Consider the following 22,207-nt stretch of genomic DNA (forward strand, 5'->3'; position numbering starts at 1 on the left):
CCCAAAGCGCTGGGATTGCAGGTGTGAGCCCCAGTGCCAGTGCCTGGCCCCTTCTTGTCTTCCAGCTACATCTACACCTTGAGAGGGAGTAAGCGCCTCACAGAGGAGGGGCCCTAGGAAAGAGGCTCCATGGTCATGGGCATATTAAGGGCACAGGGGGCCCACCTGTCTCTCACTGAGCGGCCTCTGTGGCACTTCCTGGGTGAACATGGCTGGGAATGTATTTCTACACCCTTGGTTTGAAAGTGGAATGCCCGAGCTGGGTGCGGTGGCTCACGTCTGTAATCCCAGCATTTTGGGAGGCTGAGGCGGGCAGATCATTTGAGGTCAGGAGTTCAAGACCATCCTGGCCAACATGGTGAAACCCCGTCCCTACTAAAAATACAAAAATAAGCTGGGCATGGTGGCGAACGCCTGTAATCCCAGCTACTTAGGAGGCTGAGGCTGGAGAATTGCTTGAACCCAGGAGACGGAGGTTGCAGTGAGCTGAGATCACACCACTGCACTCCAACTTGGGCAACAGAGCGAGACTCTGTCTCAAGAAAAATAAATAAATAAAAATGAAAGTGGGCTGGGCACGGTGGCTCACGCCTGTAATCCCAGCACTTTGGGAGGCCGAGGCGGGTGGATCACCTGAGGTCAGGAGTTCGAGACCAGCCTGACCAACGTGGAGAAACTCTGTCTCTACTAAAAATACAAAATTAGCTGGGCACGGTGGCACATGCCTGTAGTCCTAGCTACCTGAGAGGCTGAGGCGGGACAATCACTTGAACCTGGGAGGCGGAGGTTGCAGTGAGCCAAGATTGCGCCACTGCACTCCAGCTTGGGCAACAGAGCAAGACTCTGTCTCAAGAAAAATAAATAAATAAAAACGAAAGTGGGCTGGGCACGGTGGCTCACACCTGTAATCCCAGCACTTTGGGAGGCCGAGGCGGGCAAATCACCTGAGGTCAGGAGTTCAAGACCAGCCTGACCAACATGGAGAAACCGTGTCTCCACTAAAAATGCAAAATTAGCTGGGCGTGGTGGCACATGCCTGTAATCCCAGCTACTTGGGAGGCTGAGGTGGGAGAATCGCTTGAACCTGGGAGGCGGAGGTTGCAGTGAGCCGAGATCGCACCATTGCACTCCAGCCTGGGCAACAAAAGTAAAACTCCATCTAAAAAAAAAAAAAAAAAAAAAAAAGAAAGTGGAATGCTCTGATGCTCTGGGTGCGTGAAGTCAGTACACCTCGCACAGGAAACAGTACTGCCAGATGTAAGTCCCAAATGCTGCTGTGCCAAGGACCCACAAGTCTACTTTTGAGCCCGGCTGTATAAAATGAACAGTGGATTCCAAGAGCCGAACTTCTAACAAGAAAAGGATGTGAGAACCTTTCTGCTGCTTGGCTTCTGTTCTAAAAAAAACAGGAAAACTCAGGAAGCTAAGTCAATAGCCAACACTACAGTTTTTCGAAGCTCAGCACATACTTGTTCATACCACAATGGAGCGCCACTGTTTATAAAGGCACCAGAACAAGTCAAAATGAGCTGAGATAGGACATGGATTTCTAGATGCAAAACTCAACTATGATGCTCTTTTAACTCGTTTTTATAAGGCACTTTAAAGAATCTTGTTATCTATTAATAGATATTGGGATGATTTAAATGAAGCCACAGTTGTACTATTAAATTGTACTAACAATTCCCTATTAAACCAAACATTTTTAATTGCTTATTAATGTGTAATAAACCAAAGAAATAACGATTACCTCAGCCCACGTTATTCCTGTTTGATTGAGGACTAAAACCTTCAGTGCAGAAAGCGTTCCAGTTAATACTGAACCGGAGGGAAATTTTAGTTTATTTTCACTGTGTAGAAAAAAAAGATACAATATACTTATTTCTATACAGTAAACCCAACTGAAATAGTTGTTGAAAGCAACAATTTGGGTTTTAATCTAAGGGGTTTGATTTGTTTCAATCTTAAAATGGAATTATATTTTAAACATCACTTTTTTAAGGATTCAAGTGAATCAAGACTACCTAATTTTTAACATTTACAACATACAACTTTTTGGTATCAGCTGTGTAAAGATGCTGTCACAGGATTAGGGCAGCTGTATGCGGCTGCAGGCTTCCTAAACCCAAAACTCAGGCGTTTGCAAGGTGAGCTTCCAGCTTCACAAGATATGGCTCTGGATATTCCAAAACAAAGCCCCGTTCTCCAGAGTCTTACTGATACACTGAATCGTGGGCTAGAATTTTGCTTCTCTAAACATAGAGTCTGCCCTTTGGCTATGAGGATGGATGAAATTATTGCCCCTTAAATTCTTTCTCAAAACCCTAATCTCAGAAAGTATTCAATCCTGACAGTCACTTTGAAAGACGATACTATTAAAAAACACAAGCCCGTATTTCCAGAAGATGAGACACCATGGGTTGAATTATCCCCGTTTGCTCTATTTGGGAGCACAACTCATTCAGGCCTGTCTACCTGCTTTACTGTACACTCACCTGTCTATGCAAAAATGGTTCAAGAATGAAAGGGGAAACCTGTGCCGGGCACGGTAGCTCACGCCTGTAATCCTAGCACTTTGGGAGGCCAAGGCAGATGGATCACCTGAGGTCAGGAGTTCAGGACTAGCCTGGCCAACATGATGAAACCCCGTCTCTACTAAAAATACAAAAATTAGCCGGGCGTGGTGGCAGGCACCTTTAGTCCCAGCTACTTGGGAGGCTGAGGCAGGAGAATCGCTTGAATCTGGGAGGCGAAGGTTGCACTGAGCCGAGATCATACCACTGCACTCTAGCCTGGGCAACAGAGTGAGACTCTGCCTCAAAAAAAAAAAAAAAAAAAAAAAAGGAAGCATGGCTAAGCCCTTGGAAAGTTAGGTTCTGAGATTAAAACAAATCAAATATTCAGGAAGGCCTAAAAAAGTGTGACATTAGTAAAATAGGTAGATTAATGAAAAATCCTTATGAAAACAGAATTAAACAGTATCCCAATGAAATTACTCATTCCTACAGCAATTAAACGCTAGAGGTTTTCACATAAACAAGCACTTTTAATAATATCACCTCTCCTCTCCTACTCCCTAATTAAATATCACCTCCCTCAACCTTCCATCTTTACAGTCAGGCTAAAAAGAAATAAGATCTTGCAGTTCAATGTCAATCTAACTCATCCCCACCTGATAAAAGTTAAAACACATTCCTTATTCATGAATCACCTCATGTGACCGTTTGCAAGGCTATAATAATCAATGTGCCCTTAAAGATTAAAGTGTCCTTAAAGAGGTGGGACATGGTGGCTCACGCCTATAATTCCAGCACTTTGGGAGGCCGAGGTGGGTGGAAAACCTGAGGTCAGGAGTTCAAGACCAGCCTGGCCAACATGGCGAAACCCTGCCTCTACTAAAAATACAAAAAGTAGCCGGCAGTGGTGGTGGGCACTCCCAGCTACTCAGGAGGCTGAGGCAGGAGAATCCCTTGAACCAGGGAGGGAAGGCTGCAGTGAGCCGAGATCACGCCATTGCACTCCAGCCTGGGTGACAAGAGTGAGACTCCGTCTCAAAAAAAAAAAAACTATATATATATATATATATATATATATATATATATATATACACACACATACATACATACATAAATGAATAAATAAGGCTGGGCACAGTGGCTTACACTGTAATCCCAGCACTTTGGGAGGCTGATGTGAGCGGATCACAAGGTCAAGAGATTGAGACTATCCTAGCCAACATAGTGAAACCCCATCTCTACTAAAAATACAAAAATTAGTTGGGCGTGGTGGCTCGTGCCTGTAATCCCAGCTACTCAGGAGGCTGAGGCAGCAGAATCGCTCAAACCCGGGAGGCAGAGGTTGCAGTGAGCCAAGATCACGCCACTGCACTCCAGCCTTGCGACAGGGCAAGACACTGTCTCAAATAAATAAATAAATAAATAAATAAAGTGTCCTTAAAGTTAAATTTAGATAAATTCAAGTAAACCAAAATCTGGCTGTATAAAAATGTCTACTAGCGAAGCAGCTACGTTGTCTGGGGTATATACCTGGTGTTCCTCTTCTCCCACCAGGAAAATTTAGGACACAGACACACATGAGGAGTTTAGGAGCGGAGGTTTAACAGGCAAGAGAAAGAAAATAGAAAACAGCTCTCTCTCTAGTAAGAGAGAGGGGACTTCCAAGAAAAAAAAGGCAAGCTGACAGCAGATGCAGATTTTTTGTTTGTTTGTTTGTTTTCTGAAACGGAGTCTCACTCTGTCACCCAGGCTGGAGTGCAGTGGCACAATCTCGGCTCACTGCAAGCTCTGCCTCCCAGGTTCATGCCATTCTCCTGCCTCAGCCTCCCAAGTAGCTGGGACTACAGGCGCCCACCACCACGCCCAGCTAATTTTTTGTATTTTTAGTAGAGACGGGGTCTCACCTTGTTAGCTATGATGGTCTCCATCTCCTGACCTCGTGATCCGCCCGCCTCAGCCTCCCAAAGTGCTGGGATTACAGGCGTGAGCCACTGCGCCTGGCCCTTGTTTGTTTTTTCGACGGAGTCTTGCTCTATCACCCAGGCTGGAGCGCAATGGCGCAATCTCAGCTCACTGCAACCTCTGCCTCCCGGGTTCAAGCAATTATCTTGTCTCAGCCTCCTGAGTAGCTGGGACTACAGTCGCATGCCACCACACCCAGCTAATTTTGTATTTTTAGTAGAGACGGGGTTTCTCCATGTTGGTCAGGCTGGTCTCGAACTCCTGACCTCAGGTGATCTGCCTGCCTCGGCCTCCCAAAGTGCTGGGATTACAGGAGTGAGCCACTGCACCCGGCCCAGATGCACAGATTTTAGTTTGACTTGAGGAGACAGTGTCTAAAATTTACTTAATGCTCACAAATTGGTTCAATCAGGCATGACATTTACATAGCTGGGAAAGGCTGGCCACCCCACCCTAATCTTACTATGTAAATGAAATTTCCCTTTGGCTGGCACCATCTCGTCTGCTCCTTACTGTACACGTGGCTGGAAAAGAGAAGGGAAGATGGAGTTGCCATCTTGAACCTGATTGGCTCAACTGTCCGCATCTATGTCTGCAGCTCGATCTTACAGGCTGCTTGTGTTAGAAAGGAAAATAATTTGGGGCTGCTTTTCATTAAAAGGAAAACCTTACTGAGGACTTCCATACCCTCACTATCAGCCTGAGTAATTTCTTCTTAACTCCTCTATCATCAGGTGGCAGCCTTAATCCTTCCAGCTCCCTACCTCTTTCCACAGAGATGCTGTGAGGAAGCAAGGAGAGATGAGTTTTACTGTTAATGAAAATTCAGCAACCAAGAGTTCATACCTGACATTAAGGACTTCCAGGTGTCTGAGCTGATCAGCAATGTGTATCACTTCATCCCATGATGACAACAGGTTTTTTGACAAATCTACCTTTCTAATATCTAAAAGCACATGTTAAGAAACAGTAATTTCAAAAGATTCACAAAAGACATAAAAGTAGTTACTCTTAATTCCAGAGCATGAGAGCTTTAACTTTTCATTTTATACCCTCTAGTCAGCTTGAAATATTTTCAGGAGTACATAATATTTTTAAGTTATCCAAAACTTCACTGAGAAACTAAAAAGTTCATTGTGAGCCTGGGCGTGGTGGCTCATGCCTATAATCCCAGCACTTTGGGATGCCCAGGTCGGGGGAATCACTTGAGGTCAGGAGTTCAAGACCAGCCTAGCCCACGTGGCAAAACTCCATTCTACTAAAAATACAGAAATTAACCAGGTGTGGTGGCACGCGCTCGTAATTCCAGCTACTCAGGAGGTTAAGGCAAGAGAATCTCTACAGCCCGGGAGGCAGAGGTTGCAGTGAATGGAGACTGCGCCACTGCACTCCAGCCTGGGTGACAGAGTGAATCTGTCTCAAAAAACTAAAAATAAATTAAAAGTTCATTGTTACATACTCAAAACTTGAGACAAACATCTACAATCAAATGAAAAAGACCCAAATGTCATAACGCTAAACCATCCTAGCACTATCCAACAAAAGGAGAGGGGAAAAGCAGTGAGGGTAACTTTGATTTCTGAAGCACCTAAGGTATACACACAAGCCTCACCCCAGCACACGACCTTCTATGGGGCACCATTACCATAGGAATCTCCAGATAAATAGCATCTACAGGGGAGAAAAGAGGGGTCAACTTGGGACACATGTTCAAAAGTGCATGACTTAGGAATTGAGAGGGTGTCCGATAGCCTGGAAGCAGTTGTAACAGTATCACTCCTACTGCCCCTGATACAGGGATTCAGAGAGGATAACACAGTGGGGCTGGAAAAGCAAAGCCGACGGTCAACACAAGTGGAGGTGAGGGGCTAGGTGCAGGTGCAGCGCCATCAGGAAGGGGCACAGCTTAGCCAGGTCACCGCAGAGAAAGACAGAGGAGCTTGCAGCAGGACCGGGCCAGCTAGTGGAGGAGCTACACTCTCATCTAATATGTGGATGTGTGGAAATTATTCAATGCACTCGTCTGCAAGTAATTATTTAGGGCCAGGAGCATCGCAGTGAGCAAAGCAGAGTGTCATCGGGGAGAGACGATCACGACACAGGGGCCTCGACAGTGTGTCACAGGCAGGGCTGTCTGTGCTCAGGGACAGAGCAGGGCATGCAGGAAAGGTGTGTGGCTGTTCTATATGCAGTGCTCAGGGAAGACCACCTCCTCTAAGAGGGCATCTGAGCAGAAAGCTGAGGGAAATGGGGGAACGCCATCTGGGAGAGGAGCACGTGGCAGAGGAGTGACAAGAGCAAACGGCCCTGGGTGGGAACGAGCTCAGCCTATGACCGGGACCCACCAGCGCCTGTGTGACTGGAGCAGAGGGGCTTGGGGGTACTAGAAACAAGGTCACAAGGAACAAGGGGCCAGGCCACATCACACAGGGCCTTGCAGACCACTTCAAAGTCTTTGCTAGTCTTTGCTTGAAACGGGAGATATTGGAGGCTTTGGAACAGCGACAGGTGACCTGGGTCCTTTAAAAATCACTCTGCTTTGACTTTGATCTATATTATGTCAAAAAAAAAAAAAAAAAAAAAAAACCAGTAAAAGTCACTGTGCTTCTGGGTTGAGCACGATTGCAGGGAAGCAAAGGAGGGCCGGGAGTCTCCAGGAGGCCGGAGCAGACCAGCAGCATGAGAGGGCAGAACACGTCAGAGGGGGCGTCTGACTCTGGAAGTGGGGCTCACAGGATTTGCCAATGGATTTAGGTGTGGGGCACGGGAGAAAGGGAGTGTCAAGGACAACTCCAAGATCTGTGGCCTGTGCAACGGGAACTGTCATTTATTAAGAGGGAAAAGACGACAGGATGAGCAGGCGTGAGGGGTCTTCGTTTTGGACATGCTAAATCTATGATGGCTATGAGACATCCAGACAGAGGTATCAAAGCAGCAGCTGGAGAGACCGATGTGGAAGAGGGCAGGCCGTGGAGGAGTGCCAGCCACACCCCAGAAGGTCTCTCAAGAAGCCCAGGGCTCCCAAGTCTGAGCCTTGGGGTACACCCAACACTCTGCAACCAGAGAAAGGTCCCACAGAAGTGACTGAGGAGGAGTGGCCAGTGCCAGAAGAAGAGCTCTAAGATCCAGGCCAGGCATGGTGGCTCACGCCTGTAATCCCAGCACTTTGAGAGGCCAAAGTGGGCGGATCACCTGAGGTCAGGAGTTCGAGACCAGCCTGGCCAACATGGTGAAACCCTGTCTCTACTAAAGATACAAAAATCGGGCCGGGAACTGTGGCTCATGCCTGTAATCCCAGCACTTTGGGTGGCCGAGGCGGGCGGATCACCTAAGGTCGGGAGTTCGAGACCAGCCTGACCAACATGGAGAAACCCCGTCTCTACTAAAAATACAAAATTAGCCAGGCATGGTGGCGCATGTCTGTAATCCCAGCTACTCGGGAGGCTGAGACAGGAGAATTGCTTGAACCTGGGAGGCGGAGGTAGCAGTGAGCCAAGATCGTGCCATTGTACTCCAGCCTGGGCAACAAAAACGAAACTCCATCTCAAAAAAAGAAAAAAACCAACAAAAACAAAATCAGCCAAGCGTGGTGGCACGCACCTGTGGTCCCAGCTACTCAGGGGGCTGAGGCAGGAGAATCGCTTGAACCTGGGTGCCAGGAGGTTGCAGTGAGCTGAGATCGCGCCACTGCACTCCAGCCTGGGTGAAAGAGTGAGACTCCATCTCCAAAAAAAAAAAAAAAAGAGCTCTAAGATCCAGTAATAACAACAGCAGCAGCGACAGCCACCACCCGCACTGCTGCTGCCACTGCTAACCAGACCCAGGCGCTATGCTGATTGCTGGGTTGTTTTCCTTTTTCACAGCAGAACAAACAGTGGCACAGCAGTCACAGAGCTGTGTCATTGTGTGCAAATGAACAAGTGGGAAGTTACACCCAAGTCAGCCTCGATCCAAAAATCCATTTCATTGCACCCCATAATGCAACAGGGAGTCATCAAACATACATAAAACACGGAGAAAGTTTCTTTACAAAAACAGCGGCATCACTCCAAAGCATTGGTTGTAAAGGAAATAATTTTAGACAGGAACCAATTAGGAAGCTCTGCAAGAAGGTCAGGAACAAGGGAAGGACGGCAGAGAAGATGCAAAGAAAGGGATGACTCCAAACCCGGTCGCCAGCTACCCATGCCCGAATCCTGCCAGCTGCCTGGACTATTACAGCCCAAGAGCTAACAATGGGGTCTACCCTTGTAAACAGTTGCATTTCAACCGATGAGTACCTGCAGAATAGCCTCGATTTTGCCGTGGCATCGCATCAAATGGAAGGGAAAAGAGTTGGTGCAGGCTGCCGAAAATTCCAGACTCGCAAACACCCTCCAGGTTCCCTCGGGCTCCTCCTTCGCCCTTGGGGCCACACCTGCAAGATGGCTTCTGTAAACTGTTCCTCCGCTCCTCCTCCTCAGCCTCTCCTCGGCTGCCCTGGCTTCCTGACACCGCCTGACGCAGGCTTATGCGAGGGCTGCATTCCTGGCCTCTGGGTGACACTTTGGCCACCCTGTGTTTCCATTAACCCCGCTAAATCGGCTGTTAGGCTGCTGAGGAAGGGTTTAAGTCCAATCACACTTCCCTCACTGCTGCTTCACATTATGTAGCCTAGAGTTATCATTGTTTCTAAGGTCTGTACAGAGCACACAGACCACCTACATCCTGAAATCAATCACGAACAACAGCTGTCAATATGTGGTCGCCCCTCCCACACACACCGTTCCAGGAGCCCCTGTGAAAGCACAGGCCAAGCACCTGGGCACAGATTCTCCTCCGCACGTCATGAGGGGGGAGGCGGCGGCTCATCCCCTCCCCTGGAAGTGCCCTCAGATTTGACACACCCGGGTCTGCAGCTCTCCCACTGCCTTGAGTTCTGGTCGAGTAAATAACCTCAAAGACAGACCAACCCAAAAAAGGATGACTGGATTAAGCACCCAAAGCAATACTTCAACTTCTGGTGAGAATTCAATCCGGAGCTGCAAGACATTTATCACTGTATCTGCAAATACCAATCATGACTTGATTATCTTCGTGAAACCTCATTTCTTCGTGTCCTGGGGGACATTTTTCTCCAGAAAAGTGCGGTATAAACAAACAACATGCTGATTCTCCAGGACACTGCTGACACCTCTGAGCAACCCAACAGCCAGCACTCCCAAACCCATTTACCACCACATCTGTCCTTTTTTTTGAGATGGAGTCTCGCTCTTGTCGCCCAGGCTGGAGTGCAACGGCGCGATCTCGGCTCACTGCAACCTCCGCCTCCCAGGTTCAAGCGATTCTCCTGCCTTAGCTTCCCAAGTAGCTGGGACTACAGGCGCCCACCACCATGCCTGGCTAATTTTTGTACTTCAGTAGAGATGAGGTTTCACCACGTTGGCCAGGCTGCTCTCGAACTCCTGACCTTAGGTGATCCACCTGCCTCGGCCTCCCAAAGTGCTGGAATTACAGGCGTGAGCCACCACACCTGGCCCCCCACCCTTTTTTTTTTTTTTTTTTTTTTTTTTGGAGACAGAGTCCTGCTCTGTCACCCAGGCTAGAGTGCAGTGGTGTGATCTCGGCTCACTGCAATCTCTGCCTCCTGGGTTCAAGTGATTCTCCTGCCTCAGCCTCCTCCTGAGTAGCTGGGATTAGAGGCGCCCGTAACCATACACAGTTAATTTTTTGTATTTTTAGTACAGGCAGGGTTTCACCATGTTGGCCAGGCTGGTCTTGAACTCCTGACCTCAGGTGATCCACCCGCCTTGGCCTCCCAGAGTGCTGGGATTACAGGCATAAGCCACTGCACACGGCCCAATTACCAATCTTCTGAAATAGTTTAGGAATAGGCCAGGCAGAATGCAGAATGCTCTGACACTTCTGTGGCACTGGCTCCTCAGCAAACTCTTTTCTGCATCCACTCCAATTCCCCTCACTCCAGCTGCCTACTTCTGAAAATGACCTCATATTTGCAGCACGCTGGGGTCAACCGAGGAGGCTGCTCAGGGGCAGAGACTGGATATTGCAGCTACCACAGGTCCCAACAGACCCCAAGACTGTTTCCCCCAAGGGAATTGAACCCTCAGACACACAGATGGAGAGAGTTCTGATCTAATTTCCTTCACTGCACTGTCGGGGCATTTTGCCAAAGAGAGCTACTTCACCTGGCATCTCTTCACTCAGAAAAAAAACTGATCAAAACTGATATTTTTTGCAAAAGTTATTATGTACAGATCAGACAGACTTAATTAATTGGGAAAAGACCTTTTAAAGTTAGAGAAAGTCTATTTGGTTTCCATGGGAAATTTCTTTCTTTTTTTTGAGATGGAGTCTCACTCTGTTACCAGGCTGGAATGCAATGGCATGACCTCACTCACTGCAACCTCCACCTCCTGGGTTCAAGCAATTCTCCCTGCCTCAGCCTCCCAAGTAGCTGGGATTACAGGCATGCACCACCATGCCTGCCTAATTTTTGTATTTTTAGTAGAGATGGAGTTTCACCATGTTGGCCAGGTTGGTCTCAAACTCCTGACCTCAGGTGATCCGCCCACCTCGGCCTCCCAAAGTGCTGGGATTACAGGCATGAGCCACTGCGCCCAGGCTCCATGGGAAATTTCTTAATAGAAATGGGATCTCCCAGGCTGAAGTACAGTGCCATGATCATGGCTCATCACAGCCTCAAACTCCTGGGCTCAAGCAGTCCTCCCACCTCAGCCTCCCGAGTAGCTGAGATGACAGGCACATGCCACCACACCCAGTTTTGTTTTGTTTTGTTTAATTTTTTATAGAGACAAGGTCTCGCAATGTTCCCAAGGCTGGTCTCAAACAGTCCTCCAGTCTCAGCCTCCCAAAGTGCTGAGATTACCGGCATGAGCCACCATGCCCATCCTTGAAATTTTCTTTTAACTTATCTCCAACATTTTTGCTTATGGGCAAAAAAAGAAATATATGACAAAAATAACACTAATAAGAGAAGGTAGAGAAAAGAGATTCCAAACTTCATAAAGAGCCTCTGTTGGGGTATTATAACAAACTACATTCAGCTGCATGAAACCAGAACCAGTGTCTTTCCCACTAAAAATAACTGCATGAGGCCAGGTGTGTGGCTCACACCTATAATCTCAGCACTTTGGGAGGCCGAGGCGGGGGAATCACCTGAGGTCAGGAGTTCATGACCAGCCTCGCCAATATGGCGAAACCCCGTCTCTACTAAAAATACAAAAATTAGCCAGACATGGTGGCGGGCACCTGTAACCCCAGCTACTTGGGAGGCTGGGGCAGAAGAATCACTTGAACCTGGGAGGCGGAAGTTACAGTGAGCTGAGATCACGCCACAGCACTCCAGCCTAGGCGACAGAGCAAGACTCCATCTCAAAAAAAAAAAAAAGAACTGCATGAGAAAACAGACCAGGGCTGAAGCAGATTCATCTTGGGTTCCCAGTACATAGTCAGCAGCCCAGGTTCCCTGTCCTCTGCTCTCCCAATCTGTACTGGATGGCTTGCTTCACACTTGTGAGACAGCTGCCAAAGCCCTGGGCTTTCCATCCGCTCAAGGCAGCAGGCAAAACGCAGAGGCCAACCAAGTGTGCCCCCTTTCTTTTTTTTTGAGACGAAGTCTTGCTCTGTCGCCAGGCTGAGTGCACTGGCGCGATCTCAGCTGACTGCAACCTCCGCCTACTGGGTTCAAGCAATTCTCCTGCCTCAGCCTCCTGAGTGGCTGGGACTACAGGCACACGCCACCACACCCGGCTAATTTTTGTATTTTTAGTAGAGACAGGTTTCACCATCTTGGCCAGGATGGTCTCAATCTCCTGACCTCATGATCCACCTGCCTCAGCCTCCCAAAGTGCTAGGATTACAGGCGTGAGCCACTGCGCCCGGCCAAGTGTGCCCCTTTCAGGGAGCCCGGTCTAGAAACTTCCACCTCAACATGCTGGCAAACTTGCAAGCAAAGGGGTCTGGGAAGGTAAATAATTTATCTGGGCCCCAACTACACAAAGCAAAACTGAACTGCATTAGGAAGGAAGTTAAGAATGGACAATGGGTAGGCAATTAGCAGTCTCTGGCACAGGTATCAAATCCAAAGTCAGATTCCAGTAACAAGCTCTCGGTGAAAAGGATACTAGGACATCCTTCGGCAACTCCTCCTTTTTCACCAGCACAACTTACTGCACAGTTCCTCAGAGAAACTTCTTGCAACTTGCTCAGCTGACTGCATGAAAAACAGAGTTCACAGGGATACATAAGCACGTATGCTATCCACTGGCCCTTTAAAAAATTAAACACATTTCAGACATATAAAAGGGTACCAAAAATAATATACAAATACCAGTAACCACCACCCAAATTAAGAAATAAAGCATTAAAAAAAAGAAAAAGAGCACTATAAATATTACAAATGCAACTGAGGTCCTCTGGGGCCCTCTCCAAACACAACTCTCCCTCTCCTCCCAGGGGTAACCTTTTTTTTTTTTTTTTTTAGCTGGAGTCTCGCTGTGTTGCCCCGGCTGGAGTGCAGTGGCACAATCTAGGCTCACTGCAACCTCTCCCTCCCAGGTTCAGGTGATTCTCCTGCCTCAGCCTCCCCAGTAGCTGGGATTACAGGCGCTCGCTACCATGCCTGGCTAATTTTTGTGTTTTTAGTAGAGATGGGGTTTCACCATATTGGTCAGGCTGGTCTCGAACTCCTGACCTCAAGTGATCCACCCACCTCGGCCTCCCAAAGTGCTGGGATTACAGGCGTGAGCCACCACGCCCAGCCCTCCCCAGGGCCTTATACTACATTTGGTGTTTATTTAATCTTAAGCATTTCTTAATATTTTTACCATATATTTCCATATCCCTAAACAATTACAGCATTTTTTAATATTCTGAAACTTGATATAAATGGTATTCTACTCCACAGAGCCTTCTGCACCTGACTTTTTCCTCAACAGTCTATTGTTCAGTGGTGAGATTTCGCTACGGTGACACATGGAGCTCCAGGACATTCATCTTCACACCTTACAGTGTTTGTTATATGAACAGACCACAAGGAATGTAGATACTCTTCTGCTGACATTTAGATTGTTCCCAACTCCGCAGAAGTACATGCTATGGAGTGCTTCTTGCACTCCCATGTAAAAGCCTCCCTAAGGTACTTCCTAGAGAGCGCATCCAGCTTCAGCATGACCAGATACTTCCGGCAGCCATTTGTTAAGTGTAGAGAATCTTGTGCTTTCTGTTCATGAAAAGAATCCGCATATATAATGTCTAAGAACACAGAATCTGGAACCAGACCACCTGGGTTCAAATCCCAATTCCACCATCTCCTTTGGCTTTGGAGCAGTGCCTCTCTGTGCCTCAGACTTCACATCTCTAAAAGGCCACAGTATATGCACAAGTTCACAGCAGCATTATGCCTGGTAGTCAAGAGGTGGAAGCAACCCAAGTGTCCATCAACAAATGAAAGGATAAACAAAACGTGGCACACATATACAATGCAATATCGTGCGAACTTAAAAAAAAGGAAGGAAATTCTGACATATGCCACGATGTAGATGAAACTTGAGTGTATTATGCTAGGTGAAATAAGCCAGTCACAAAAGAACAAATACATAGCTGGGCGCAGTGGCTCACACCTGTAATCCCAGCACTTTGGGAGGCCAAGGCAGGCGGATCACACGGGGTCAGGAGTTCGAGACCAGCCTGGCCAACATGGTGAAACCCCGTCTCTACTAAAAAAACTACCAAAAATTAGCCTGGCATAGTGGGGGGCACCTGTAATCCCGGCTACTCAGGAGGCTGAGACAGGATAATCACTTAAACCCGGGAGGGTGGAGGTTGCAGTGAGCCGAGATCACACCATTGCGCTCCAGCCTGGGCAACAAGAGCGAAACTCTGTCTCAAAACAAAAAACAAAAAACAAAAAAAAAAACAAGAAAGAAAAACTAGGGTACAAAAGGCAGCAGCAGAATTCAAGGGTAGAGGGTCCCAAACTTTCTCAGGCCACAGGGTCCTTAGGGTTTCAGTAATTCTTTTCATGGTACTTAGGCCAAAATAAATACCTCACAGTTCCAATTAAGTATGTAGTTAGGGCCAAACAACTTAATCATTGCTTATGTCCTGTCAACTCAGTGTCTGCTGGGCACTGCCCAACTTCCCAAACCCTGGAATCAGACTGGATGCCACCAACTCCATTTCCAGTTCCACACTGATTTAAGAGATACTTTCTTTTTTATAAAACAAATATTACTATTGATGCATGCTAGATGTACATAAATACTTGCGTTTTATTGCGGCAATTGCCCAAAAGCCAGCTTTGTAGGCTTATGACATCATTGAAAAGAACTACAGGAATCTCATGAAACAGGCAACTACTTCAAACTGTAGTTTGCACTGTGTCCAACAGATGTCGCTCCTTCCCCCTAAAATTTAAAATAGCCTTCCTTGCCAGGTCAACTTGGCACTAAGCACGAGGACTCAGATCTCAATCCAAGCATCACTCCAGAGCCAAAGCCATCTCCAAGAGGAACCATACATAATGGATTTTTAAATTTGTTTTTGATTCCTTTATTGAGTAAGTCTCTTCTTAGTGGTACGATCTCAAAGCTGGTCAGCTGGATTTTATTGAGGAGATAAGACAATGGCTTAAAGTAGAGGTTTCAAGTCCTAACTGACAAGCTATCATTAATTGTAGGATCTCATTTGTTTTTCACAACGGCACTTATATCTTAGGTTTTATGTTGTAACTGAGGAAACTGAGGCTTAGAAACAATAAGTAGCTATCTCTAACTTCTGTCAGAGCCAAAAGTGCCTTAGCTGGCGTCTGAACCCAGCCTAACTCCAACACTGGCTGCATTCCACCAAGCTGTCTCATAATTTCTGAATTGACTAATCTCCAGCCAACATACAAGACTGCTCCAGAATCTCTAAAATTTTACCTTTTCAATCAAGAAAGACACTAGCTAATGATTAAATGCAATGATACTCAAGTAGTAGGGTCATTTACAGAAAAATTCATGAGTTACATAGCTGTTCATAAACTAGGGGACGAAAATCCTTTTGCAATTTGTTAATATTCTCAGATCCCATAATATTCTCCGAAAGAGTTTAACCAATAAAACAAAAAATGCTTCTTTTGGGTAAGAGATATGTAAATATTTGGGGGTTTTTTTTTGGTTTGTGTGTCATTTGAGACAAGGTCTCACTATGTCACCTAGGCTGGAGTGCAGTGGTGCAATCACGGCTCACTACAGCCTTGACCTCCTGGGTTCAGGTGATCTTCCCACCTCAGCTTCCCAAATAGCTGGGACTATAGGCACACACCACTACACCCAGCTAATTTTTGTATTTATTTATTTATTTTTTTTTTTGTAGAGACAGGGTTTTGCCATGTTGCCGAGGCTATCTGTATTTTAAATGGGAAAAAATAAAGCAAAGAACTCTAACCCTATGAAGCATGTAGTTCTTTAAATCCAAGTAAATCAGTAGGGTAAACAGTAAAAACTGTTCATGATAGTTATGTCTTTTTTTTTTTTTTTTTTTTGAGACAGAGTCTCATTCTGTCACCCAGGCTGGAGTGCAGCAGCACAATCTCGGATCACTGCAACGTCCACCTCCCAGGTTCTAGCGATTCTCTTGCCTCAGCCTCCCAAGCAGCTGGGACTACAGGCGCGTACCACCACACCCAGCTAATTGTTTGTATTTTTAGTAGAGACAGGGTTTCACCATGTTGGCCAGGCTAGTCTCAAATTCCTGGCCTTAAGTGATCCAACTGCCTTGGCCTCCAAAAGTGCTAAGATGACAAGCATGAGCCACCGCACCCAGCCCGTTTACAATACTTATATCTAAGTGGTGGCATTAATCATGATACTTTTTTGTTCAATTTGTAATTTCTAAATTCTCAAAAATAAAGGTATTTTGTTTTATAAAGAACAGTCCATTTGTTCCTTTTTTCTAAAACTCTTGATTTATTCTGAGTTTTTTTTTAATGGGGGCCATGTATGCTAAAGAGTAGATGTACCAAGAAATGTATTTATTTTCCACATTGTCCCCATGTGCACTTTCATTAACAACAACAATAATAAAAGATAGTAAAGAAATTTACTTTGGACAGAACTATAGCTTAATTCTTTTAGAGACTGAAAGAAAATACATTGCAGGCCTGCAAGTGGCCATAAATTTATTCTCACAGTGGCCACCAGGGGTCCTTACCCAGATGCCTCGTCCAAGTCACTCACCACAGTAGGAAGCTGCAAAGCCTGGCCATTTCTTGTGCAGCCATTACTAGTTTTGTGTAAATACTAACTTTCTCTCTCTTTGATTCAAGCAGTTCACTGGAATGACTACAAAGCCTCCTTGTACAAAGTCATAATATACAGTTTCAGAGTAAAGAGAATGTTCTCGTGCAGCAGTTTTAAAGTGCATTATTTTAAGGCCGGGTGCAGTGACTCACGCCTGTAATCCCAGTGCTTTGGGAAGCCAAGGATCGCTTGAGCCCAAGAATTCAAGACCAGCCTGGGCAACACAGCAAGATCCTGTCTGTATAAAAATAAAAATACAATACAATACAATACAGTGAAATGCATTATTTAGAGCCCATATCCCAAAATTGTGATTCATCAGAACTGGGATGGGAACAAGGATGCCGCATGTTTCACAGCTCCCCAGGTGATGAAGATGTGCAGCCAGAGGTGAGAACTACTCCCTACTATTAATAGATGGCACCAGCACGCTCCACGGCACAGGGAACAATTGAGACTGCTGTTTCCATTCCCAACTTATCATCACCATGAAACAGAAAAAACCCAAAGTCAGCCTTAGTTACTTAGCCAACACGAGATAATATGATGTGAATACTAATAATGGGCCAACATATGTTTCCATTGCAAACTGGATACATCTACCAATCCTGTGCTAACATAAGAATTTTAATTTCTCTAAATAATTCTTGGATTCCTCAGATTTTGATTCAGTTTCTGTGGAACCATAAATCAGTTTAGGAGCAAAGTCGTGAGCATCCCTATACAGTCATGGGTCATTTCAATTCTGAACCTTAATAAAACCATAAAAGTCAGCTCTGCCGTTATAAACTCCACTTACCTTTGCTGTTTCATAATAGAGTCAAAACCGATAGTCTCCACAGGTTTATTTCCAATTGTAACAATTTGCTCTTTTCTATCTTCCTCTGGTCCATCTTCTAACACATAGCGGTTCTTAATTGCAGTAAGAAAGTCTGTTCCAAAATTTACCTTGTTCGGACGAATAAAGGATCCTCCTGTTGGGTGCCTGGTAAAGAAGAGCAAATGAAACACAGAAAATATTACCCACCAAGAAAGGCCATAAATGCAATTTTCTGAAGGTCTTCAAAAATTTCTACATGCTAAAAAATCAAAATTAGCATAAAATATCACATACTAAAACAATATATAATCAGTATGATTGATTGACCATAAAGGGTTATGATCATATGCAAGCATGTTAAATCCCTCTAAATAAACTAACAAGTAATATGAAACTGACAGTTCACATTAGAAAAAACAGAAGTATTAAATCCTTGGGGGTGGCCAGGCACAGTGGCTCACAACTGTAATCCCAGCACTTTGGGAGGCTGAGGCAGGAGGACCACCTGAGGTCAGGATTTCAAGACCAGCCTGGCCGACATGGCAAAACCCCCATCTCTACTAAAAATACAAAAATTAGCCCAGCGTGGTGGTGCACACCTGTAGTCCCAGCTACTAGGGAGGCTAAGGCAGGAGAATTGTTTGAACTCAGGAAGTGGAGGTTGCAGTGAGACAAGATCATGCCACTGCACTCTAGCCTGGGTGACAGAGCAAGACTCCATCTAAAAAAAAAAAAAAAAATTGTAGATGGATTATATACAAAATCTTTTATTTATTTATTTACTTATTTATTTACTATTTTGGTAACAGAGCGAGACCTTGTCACTTAAAAAAAAAGAAGAAACAATGAACTCCATAAATTGATCAAAATGGTATTATAAACACTATTTCAGCTTACGATCATTACTTTTTTTTTTTTTTTTTGAGACAGAATCTCACTCTGTTGCCCAGACTGGAGTGCAGTGGTGCGATCTTGACTCACTGCAACCTCCACCTCCCGGGTTCAAGCAATTCTCCTGCCTCAGCCTCCCAATTAGCTGGGACTACATGCATGTGCCACTACGCCCAGGCTAATTTTTGTATTTTTAGGAGAGACAGGGTTTCACCATGTTGGCCAGGCTGGTCTTGAACTTCTGACCTTAAGTGATCCTCCCGCCTTGACCTCCCAAAGTGCTGGGATTACAGGCGTGAGCCACCACGCCTTTTTTTTTTTTTTTTTTTTAAAGAAAGGGGGTCTCACTCTGTCACCTCAGCGAGAGTGCAGTGACACAACCATAACTAACTGCAGCCTCCAATTCCCAGGGCTCAGGCAATGCTCCCTCTTCAGCCTCCCATGTAGCTAGGACTACAGGTACAAGCAACCATGTCCAGCTAACACTTTTTGTACTTTTTTTAAGAGACAACATCTCACTATGTTGCCCAGGCAATAACCATTAACTCTTAAAGAAAGAAATCAGACCTTTTTAGACACCATAATTCTGGCCAGGCACAGTGGCTCATGCCTATAATCCCAGCATTTTGGGAGGCTGAAAAGGGCGGATCACCTGAGTTCGGGAGTTCAAGATCAGCCTGACCAACATGGAGAAACCCCATCTCTACTAAAAATACAAAATTAGCCAGGTGTGGTGGCGCAGGCCTGTAATCCCAGCTACTGGGGAGGCTGTAGCAGGAGAATCACTTGAACCCGGGAGGCAGAGGTTGCGGTGAGCCAAGATCACGCCATCGCACTCCAGCCTAGGCAACAAGAGCAAAACTCCATCTCAAAAAAAAAACAAAAAGTCACCATAATTGAAAAGGATGAAAACTAGTATTTGTGATAAATTTTGTTAACATAAACATACATACAGTTTTCTCTAAGATGTGGGTTCACAGTGATGATCAAACTCTAAAAGGAACTTGTGATCCCAAAAAGTTAAAACCAATCCCCAACCTGGGAAGAAGTGGCCAGGAGGGAATTAGAAACTTAGAGTGTGGGCCAGATGCGGTAGCTCACTCCTATAATCCTAGCATTTGGGGAGGCTGAGGCGGGCAGATCACCTAAAGTCAGGAGTTTGAGACCAGCCTGGTCAACATGGTGAAACCCTGTCTCTATTAAAAATACAAAAATTAGCCAGGCGTGGTTGCTGGTGCCTGGAGTTTCGCTACTTGGAAGTATGAGACAAGAGAATCGCTTGAGCCCGGGAGGTGAAGGTTGCAATGAGCTGAGATCACATCATTGCACTCTAGCCTGGGCAATAAATGGAAATGAGGGGATGGGAGGGGAGGGGAGGGGAGGGGAAAAGGAGGGGAGGGGAGGGAGAGGCAAGGGGAGGGGGAGGGAAGGGGAGGGGGGAAGGGGAGGGGAGGGGGAGGGAAGGGGAAGGGGAGGGGAGGGGGAGCAGAAGGGGAGGGGAGGGGAAGGGGAGGGGAGGGGGAGCAGAAGGGGAGGGGAGGGGAAGGGGAGCAGAAGGGGAGGGGAAGGGGAAAGGAAGGGGAAGGGAAGGGGAGGGGAAAGGGAGGGGAAGGGGAGGAGAGGGGAAGGGGAGGGGAGGGGAGGGGGAGGGGAGGGGAGCGGAAGGGGAGGGGGAGGGGAGCGGGAGGGGAGGGGAGTGGAAGGGGAGGGGAGCGGAAGGGGAGGGGAAGGGGAGGGGAAGGGGAGCGGAAGGGGAGGGGAGGGAAGGGGAGGGGAGGGGAGGGGAAGGGGAGCAAAAGGGGAGAGGTGAAGGTGAGGGGAGGGGAAGGGAGGGGAAGGGGAGCGGGAGGGGAAGGGGAAGGGGAGCGGGAGGGGAAGGGGAAGGGGAGCGGGAGGGGAAGGGGAAGGGGAGCGGGAGGGGAAGGGAAACTTGGAAAGTGTGGTGTCCTGGAAGCCAATGAAGAAAGTCAACAACCATGTCCAATGCTAAAACCAGGTCAGGTAAGGTAACAGCTGAGGCCTGGCCACTGAATCCAGCAACATGAACATAACCTTTCCTATGAGCAGTCTGGGTGGGGCAATAGGGCAAAGCCCAGCGGGGTGAGTTCCAAAGACTGGGAGGCAAGTGAGCACAGCCTACCCTTGTCCTGAAGGGGCACAGGGGTCAAAGGAGGGAGATTGCTTAAGACAGAAGAAAATATCCACCTTGTATGTTGATGAAATTAATTCAGTGGAATAGGGGGAAGCTGATTATGCAGGAAATTAAATTCTCTTTTGTAGCAAAATTAAGTCCCATCTCTCTCTCATGGCCTACACACGAGCATCAGTGGTTTGTTTCTGTAAGTTAAACATATCTCTTCAGTTACAAGCCTAGTTTACTGGCTGCTCTGCCTACGGAGTAGCCATTCTTTATTCCTTTACTTTCTTAATAAACTTGCTTTCACTTTACTCTATGGATTCCCCTCAAATTCTTTCTTTTGCAAGATACTAGAACCTTCTCTTGGGGTCTGGATCAGGACCCCTTTCCGGTAACATCTTTCTGGCGAACCACAGAAAGGAGGATACTGAGGAGACCCACCCCCCAACCCAAAGGAAATAGTCTGCAGCACTGACTGGATGACCTTGGGACACAATTGGAGAAACTGGTTATTTTACCAAGGCTTTAACTGGAATGGTGTGCGTTCCTTTAAGGAATCAAACTTGACTTATAGAGCCAATAAAAGCCGCTTGGGAAAACTGGCCTCATTCCTTGTCTACACAGTTCCTGACCTGTGTCCCACAGGCCTATGGAAGACAAGAGAATGATCCCACTTATTCCTGTGAACCAACCAGTGATCTCTGGCTGCTGCTCAGAAGAAACAAGAGTGATGGGTAATGTTATTCTAATTCTGGGCACATATTGGAATTGGCTAGTGACTCCTTATTAGCTTGATTTCAACCATTGCCCAGTTCATGGAAAACTTTCTAATTTAGTTTACTTGGGATTAATTTTACTTTTTTTATTTTAAAAACTGTTGTGGAATATACTGCTGTGATTATACTCTTTGTGTAGGAATGCAGGATAAGCTTACTAAATGTTTTCTTAAACTGAACACTTATTAATCTTCCAGATATCACCTTTTGTCGGAACTCAAGAGTTATGAATGGCCTTCGCCATACCAACGCTTTCGAACTGAGCTCCTCTCTACCCTGAATGCAAGAGACCCAACAGCTAGGCAGGAATATCATCACCCCTGTTCAGCATAAAGAAGTTACAGAAGGTGGATCTTCATCCCTCTGCAGCCCTTAGGATTAAGGGTTCTCTTGTAAAAGGGAGGGGGGGAGGGGGGAAATATGTCAGAGACATTTGAACCAGAGCAACTCCATCTTGAATAGGGGCTGGGTAAAATAAGGCTGAGACCTACCAGGCTGCATTCCAGACTGTTAGGCATTCTAAGTCTCAGGATGAAATAGGAGGTCGGTACAAGATACAGGTCATTAAAGACCTTGCTGATGAAACAGCATGCAGTAAAGAAGCCGGCTAAAACCCACCAAAACCAAGATGGAGATGAGAGTGCCCTCTGGTCATCCTCACTGCTACACTCCCACCAGCGCCATGACAGTTTACAAATGCCATGGCAATGTCAGGAAATTACCCTACATGGTCTTAAAAGGGGAGGCATGAATAACCCGCCCCTTGTTTAGCATATCATCAAGAAATAACCATAAAA

General features: G+C 46.3%; 1 protein-coding gene across 7 annotated transcripts in view; it reads right to left on the minus strand.

Annotated features, from left to right (window-relative positions):
- TBCE (tubulin folding cofactor E) overlaps nt 1–22,207 on the minus strand; it is a 91,665-nt gene that overhangs the window by 16,961 nt on the left and 52,497 nt on the right. For 4 of the 7 annotated variants that reach the window (XM_024250883.3, XM_054559410.2, XM_054559306.2 and 1 more), the window contains 4 exon segments: nt 17,586–17,771; nt 12,626–12,714; nt 5,325–5,424; nt 1,751–1,850 (listed from right to left, as the gene is read on the minus strand). In XM_024250883.3, coding sequence (XP_024106651.2) covers nt 1,751–1,850; nt 5,325–5,424; nt 12,626–12,714; nt 17,586–17,771 — 475 coding nt within the window. 7 annotated transcript variants of the gene reach the window in all.

The sequence above is a fragment of the Pongo abelii genome, chromosome 1, assembly GCF_028885655.2.
Source record: "Pongo abelii isolate AG06213 chromosome 1, NHGRI_mPonAbe1-v2.0_pri, whole genome shotgun sequence".
NCBI classification, from domain to species: Eukaryota; Metazoa; Chordata; class Mammalia; order Primates; family Hominidae; genus Pongo; species Pongo abelii.